General features: G+C 24.6%; 3 protein-coding genes and 1 non-coding gene across 4 annotated transcripts; 1 reads left to right on the top strand and 3 right to left on the bottom strand.

The window, feature by feature from the left end:
* Positions 1-1,796: 1,796 nt before the first annotated feature.
* Positions 1,797-2,743, bottom strand: Phum_PHUM357400 (uncharacterized protein; the record flags this gene model as incomplete). The annotated part of the gene is made up of 4 exons (XM_002427931.1): positions 1,797-1,846; positions 2,064-2,415; positions 2,674-2,681; positions 2,710-2,743. 4 exons carry the CDS (start codon positions 2,741-2,743, stop codon positions 1,797-1,799), a joined length of 444 nt encoding a protein of 147 aa, XP_002427976.1.
* Positions 2,744-2,890: 147 nt separating this feature from the next.
* On the bottom strand, positions 2,891-3,333 carry Phum_PHUM357390 (RNA-binding protein, putative; the record flags this gene model as incomplete). Its single annotated transcript, XM_002427930.1, has 3 exons — positions 2,891-2,897; positions 2,934-3,038; positions 3,125-3,333. The coding sequence occupies 3 exons, from the start codon at positions 3,331-3,333 to the stop codon at positions 2,891-2,893; spliced, it is 321 nt and encodes a 106-aa protein (XP_002427975.1).
* Positions 3,334-3,628: 295 nt separating this feature from the next.
* On the top strand, positions 3,629-4,968 carry Phum_PHUM357380 (uncharacterized protein; the record flags this gene model as incomplete). The annotated part of the gene is made up of 2 exons (XM_002427929.1): positions 3,629-4,742; positions 4,832-4,968. 2 exons carry the CDS (start codon positions 3,629-3,631, stop codon positions 4,966-4,968), a joined length of 1,251 nt encoding a protein of 416 aa, XP_002427974.1.
* Positions 4,969-5,873: 905 nt separating this feature from the next.
* On the bottom strand, positions 5,874-5,947 carry Phum_PHUM357370. The gene has a single exon. It is a non-coding gene; the product is annotated as a tRNA-Ile (tRNA).
* Between the last annotated feature and the right edge of the window lie 433 nt (positions 5,948-6,380).

The following is a 6,380-nucleotide window of genomic DNA, read 5'->3' as shown; positions in this document are numbered from 1 at the left end:
AATTCTACACATGACTTGCATAAACAAAAAAAAAAAAAAATTAAATTGGAAATGATTTCAATTTTTAACACATTATGCTATACAAAAATCATTTTTAAAATACCAGTAACTAAAATATTTTTTTAAAAATTATATATTTTTAAAACTGTTAAAACGATTAATTATCTATAAGTAAAAAAAAAAAAACAAAATAATGATTTTTTTTGTCATTTATTTCAATAACTATTTTAATATTAAATCAGTTTTAAAAAAATATCTTTTTTATATTTTAATTATTAGGATAAATTTAATTTAATCAATCCTTGAGAATTACAATAAATATGGTTTATTTATTTAATAAATTTTTTTCAGGGTCGTCCCAAATAAATTCATTATTATTTTCATATACACCTTGGGATTTAAAGAAAAAAAAAAAAAAAAAAAAAAAAAAACAGATTGAACAACAGATATTTTTTTTTTTTTTAAAAAAAATGAACAAAAATTTACAAAAAAAAAATAATAATAATAATAATAATTTATATATAATACGTTAATGTTACAGATTACAGGTTAAAAAAATTTCATTTTTTTTTTTTTTTCCTTCAGAGCAATGAAAAAAAAAAAATTAAGTAAAATTTATTTTACTTAAAAAAATAAAAATAAATTTTAATAAATTTATTTATTTTTAAAGGAATAAATAATCCTTTAATTATTTTAAATAAAAAAAAAATTTGATTTAATTATTATACAACAAAATCAATTGATTAAATTTGTTTTTTGAAATGTATAAATTTAAGATCATTAATTTAACTTTTAATTAATTATAAACAGTTGTTAAAGAAAAAAAAAAAAAATTCAGTTACGGGTATTGTTTACAATTGATACAATTAAAAATAATTTTTTTTTTTTTCTCTTATTCTAAAAAAAAAAAAAAAATGTTTAATTATCTAAAAAGCCCAAGACAATACCTTCCGTTCTAGTTTTGTACTTGAGTAAGGAAATCCAAGGCTCGCCTATTATTCCTAAATAAAAATAATAATAAATTTTATTTAATATTCATCACAAAAAAAAAAACGAGAATTTTATTATTATTATTATTATTATTATTTTTTTGCTTACTTTATCTTCCCCCTGAATACGATCTTGACCTTCTGTCACGACTTCTGGATCGGGAACGTGAAAATGATCGTCTTCTTGGAGATCTTGATCTGGAAAATATAATATATTTTGAATTGAAGCAAAAAAAAAAAAAAAAATAAATTTTTTTTTTTTAATTTGAAATGTTTGTTTAAAACTTTTTTGTGTTAAGCTCACGGTCTTTTTTTTTTTTTTTTTTTAATATTTTAAGATAAATTATATTAAGACATAATGCGGCGTTAATTAAATTTGATGAAAAAAAAAAAATTTAAATATATTATGTACATTAAATTGTAAATGTATTCGTACACATAAGTTAAGCATTATTTTTGTTAATTTATAATAATACTTATTTGGCTTCTCATATTGTAAGCAAATTTATATAAAATTTAAATTTCAATTTTTAATGCTTTAAATTAATAAGAAAGATTGCTTTAAATTTATATATATATATATATGATTATATTATGTATTTTAAACTGTTAGAGTAGTTTATTAAATAAACTTGGATGAGTTACACAAAACGTTAATTTTTATACAATGACACAATTTTTATAAGTTAGCGATAAAAAAAAAAAAAATTTCTTTTCGATTATTAGTAATGGTATAAACACAATTTTCAAAAAAAAATTAAAAATTATAGAAAAATTGATATTTAAAAAACTTAACATGACATGGAATTATCTGCTAATGCTAACTCCATAATTATGATTTAAATGATTTAATGTTACTGAAAAAAAATTCATGCTGTCATTTTCCCACATTTGTACTTACCACAGCAATGGGTCAAAAGTTACACGATTATAAGCGAAAAAAAAAAAAAAATTTATCTGGTTAAGTCAAGCAATGAAATAAATGCATTGCTAACCCACCGAAAAAAATATCAATAACATGGGAAAAGTTAAGTTTAAATGTACATGTTAAAATTGATAACCAAATAATCTTACCAGAAAAACCCAGTTGATTGTGGATTGATGAAAAATTTAGATGTTTTTTGTAATCTATAGATGTGTCATGTGCCATAAAAAAAAGCCTGTTGTTGGCTGTTGTTGTAAATAAAGTTGCTGAAGGTTTGTTGGGAAGAAATAACTCGCGATTGATTGATATATTCAAGTTGAAAAGTTGAAAGCAGGGAGTTGAATGAGCTGGGCGGAGCGGACGGAATAAGAAGGACGAACAAGAAGCCTTGAGCAACAATGAAGCTCCAACCCAAAACACCAGTTCTCTACTCGGTACTCTTAATATTTTCATGTTGGAGGTATTAAGGATGCATTTATCAGGAGTGGGATGAGTCGTAGCCTGTAAATTTTGGAAAAAAATGTTTACAAAATTTTTTTTTTTTCTAGATTTTGATTTTTTTCATATGTAGTAATAATTACTACTACTTTTTTAAACAGAAAATTGTTGATCATTGAATTCCTATGAAGAGGTTTTACAATATAAAAGAAGTTTTTTTAAGGCACAAAAGAAAATACTACTACTCATTAAAAAGTTCAATTATGAAGAAGCACAGGGACTTTAAATATGAAATATATATAATAAGCATTCCAAATTTACAATTACTTCTGACATTAATTTAAAATAAATTTTTACTTGATGCTGATGTTTTGGTATTACAGACCATCATTTTTTAGTTCAAATTGTAGAAGGTATAATCTTCAAATTTTAAAAACCTTAACACTCAAACCCTTTTCATGTATAATCCAAAACATAAGCAACAGTCAAACATTTTAAGAATTATTATGATTATGTTAATAAAGTAATAATTATTACTTTAAAAACTGTAAAACAATAGCTAAAATTATTAAGAAACTCACCTAGAATAGCGCCTTGAACCTCTTCCCCCACCTCCCCCGCTTCCTCCACCACGCCGGCTACGACCTGATGACATTTCTACACGAATCCTAGTACCGCAGCATCTCCTATTGAAAATAAAAAAACACATTTTAAGCAATACAGAAAAAATCATTTGAATGAAATGTTAGGAGTAAACATTGCGTTTACTTACGTTCCGTCTAAGCCCCGTACAGAATCCTCAGCATCGCGGGGATCTTCAAATTCAACAAAAGCAAATCCTGGTGGATTCCTAGCCACCCAAACATTTCTCAAGGGTCCATATTTACTAAATGCCGCTTCAATTTCATGCTTCGAAGCGTTACTCCCAAGGTTTCCTACATATACTTTACATGACAAATCCCACTCTCTGTATCTCGACATAATTACCTTTCTGAAAACAAGTTTATTAAGACAAATTTATAACATACAAAAACTTTAAAAAACAATTAATATTTAATTTAAAAGAATTAATTTACCACAAATAAAATTTAAAAAATTTATTAGACGATGCAGCGGTCGGTCACTGCAAACTCTAATGTTAAAGCATTGGTTTTCAGGGCCTCATAATATAGAAATAATACTGTTTTATCATTCGTCCGCCATTTTTCTGGATGCGAAATCTTAAGTAGTACTTGTTTGTAATTCATTTGTATTAATTTTATTTTTATAGTGTAATATGTCGTCAATGACAATAGATCAGTTAAAAAAATCACTAACAGAACAAGGAATATCATTACCGCCATCACGCTCAAAAAAAGCCGATTATTTGAAGTTGTACAAACAATACAGCACAATGAATGATTCTCTAGGCGATGTTTACTCAAGCGATGATGAAAACCCTCCAAAAACCGGCAGTCAAAATGTCACTAGTTCTACATCACCTAACAAAAATAATGTGATTAAAGATGTGGAAATGCTCTCTGATGACGAATTATACCATCAACTTAAGGAATTTGATGCTAATATTGGTCCTGTGTTAAAAAATACCCGGAGAGTTTATGAAAAAAAATTAATTAAGATTCTGAGTGGCTTAAATAATAGTACTAGCGGTAACGTTAAGGAAACTAACAGTACAGAGGCAAAAAACAAAGCCGAAAATTTTACTCCACCTGTGGATGAGTTTTCAGACAGCGATGTTGAAGTAATATCACCGTCACCCATAAAAAATGACGCGAAAAACAGAAAAGGTTCAGAATTACGTGAATCTCCTAAGCCTAGCGTAACTGAGCCAACAAAATTTGAAACAGAAAAGTCTTACGTGCCATCGTATGAACGTAGTGGTCGTAGTACGACACCAGGGTTATCCAATGACGCTCCGAAAACATCACGCTACAGTTATATTGAAACAATACCTAAAGGATCTAGTTACAGTTATATTGAGCAAAGTTCAGATTTAGATTTGAGTTCTGATTTGAGGAAAAGATTTGCTGATAGGTATAATTCAGAAAAATATTCAGAGCCTTTATATTCAGAAAGACACATCAACGACAAACCAAGTTCAGGAGATATTTACAAAAGTTATGATAAAGTTGATCACTTCAAGACAGGTTTAGGTAGTCAACTGAAATTTGGTCTCGATAATGAAAACCAATTTAAATCTGGGTTTAATACTGCTGGACAATATAAACCTAATATAGGAGTAAGCAACAGAAAAAAATCTGGTAGTGGATTTGGAGATCATTACATTGGCACTTGGGAGCCAAACATTAACAGATATTTGGGCACAAACACACAAAAGGTGAACTCACAATGTTCCAACTCTTCCGGGTGGTTAAAGAGTATAATTGCAGGTTAGATATATTTAATTATGTTTTTATAATTTTATTGCACTACAAATTGTAAATCTGACTACAATTTTTTGTTTTTTTTTTTTTTAAAGTTTTAGTTATACTGGTTACATTGTATTTTATTTATTACTTATATCAACAATGGTCTACATTAGATCCTTACAAAATGATTGAAGATGATGCAGAAAGAACAATACAGGAATTAAACGAAGAATTGGAAGTTAATTAATTCACATTGTGAAATATTTCATAAGACTTCCATATACTCCCTACATGTATTTCATTTCAGTAAAATTATCTTAAACTTATTTTTAAATGTTTATTTACTGAAGAATTTTTTTTTTTAATAATTATTTAAAACATATCAAAACAGGTTTAAATAGGTGAAGAGAAAAATTATTTTTAAGTTTTTTTTTTTTTTTTTTTTTTTTTTTTTATTGAAAAGTCTTAGAGACTACAGATAGCATTAAATTAGTATAAAAAAATTAGTTTTTCAGAATAATTTTTATTATATGACAATATATTTATGTACACATTATTTTTAAAAAAAAAAAAAAGTTTGAATAATGATTTTTTTAATTATATTTTTAAGATATAAAGTTTTTTTTAATATAAAAAATAAAATATTTTTAATATTATTAAATAAAATATTTAATTTTAAGTTTTGAACATAAGTTATTTATAAATTAAGTCCTATCAAAATGAGTTTAAATAAATAAAAAAATTTTATATGCCTTTAATTTTTATTATTAAATAGATTGCAAAAATATTTTAAGGTGTTAATGTTTAAAATTTATTTTTAAAAACAATTAAACGATTATTATGTTTTGTATTTATATAAAAAATGAATGTATTTTGGAAAAAAAAAAAAAAGTTTTTTGTAACAAATTTAAATTTGTGAGTGTTTAATTTGCAAAACGTTGTTAGTGAAACTCATTCAAAAAAAAAAAAAAAATCATTTTTTTTATCGAAATAATTTGAATTTAAAAAAAAGTAAATAATTATTAATTTTTACAATTAATTAATTTGGAATTACAGCAATTTGAAAATGATTTTTTTTTTTGGAAATAAATTTTATTTTTCCGGTTTTTAAAAAATAAATCAATAAAGTGTAAAAAAAAAAAAAATTGTATGTGGCCCATGGGGGGATCGAACCCACGACCTTCGCGTTATTAGCACGACGCTCTAACCAACTGAGCTAATGGGCCTTGTTGCCTACGACTTAGAAATGCATGATATAATACTTCCGACGCTATATTGTACTTAAAACATTTTGTCAGTAATTTTTTTTTTTTTTTTTAAATATAAAAATAAATAAATTTTATTATTTTAGTATTGATTATTTAAAAATGTAAGTTTTTTTTTTTTTTTCTAAATTTTGGGTATTAACTTTGAGCTGTTTTGTTTAGAAACCATATTATTATTAAAAACAAAAATAAAATACAAACCTGAAGTGTAAAAAAAATAAATAAATATATATTATTTATGAAAAAAAAAAAAAACTAACTAAGAATTTTAAAATATTCAAAAGATCTTGAATGAATTATAATACTTAACAAAAAAAAAAAAAATAAAGCATTGGGAAAAATTTTTAACATCAATAAAAAATTAATAATAAAAAAAAAAGTCCTTCAAGTAAAC

The sequence above is a fragment of the Pediculus humanus genome, genomic scaffold (assembly GCF_000006295.1).
Source record: "Pediculus humanus corporis 1103172107770 genomic scaffold, whole genome shotgun sequence".
Classification (NCBI taxonomy): Eukaryota; Metazoa; Arthropoda; class Insecta; order Psocodea; family Pediculidae; genus Pediculus; species Pediculus humanus.
This window is presented reverse-complemented; position numbering and strand designations above follow the sequence as displayed.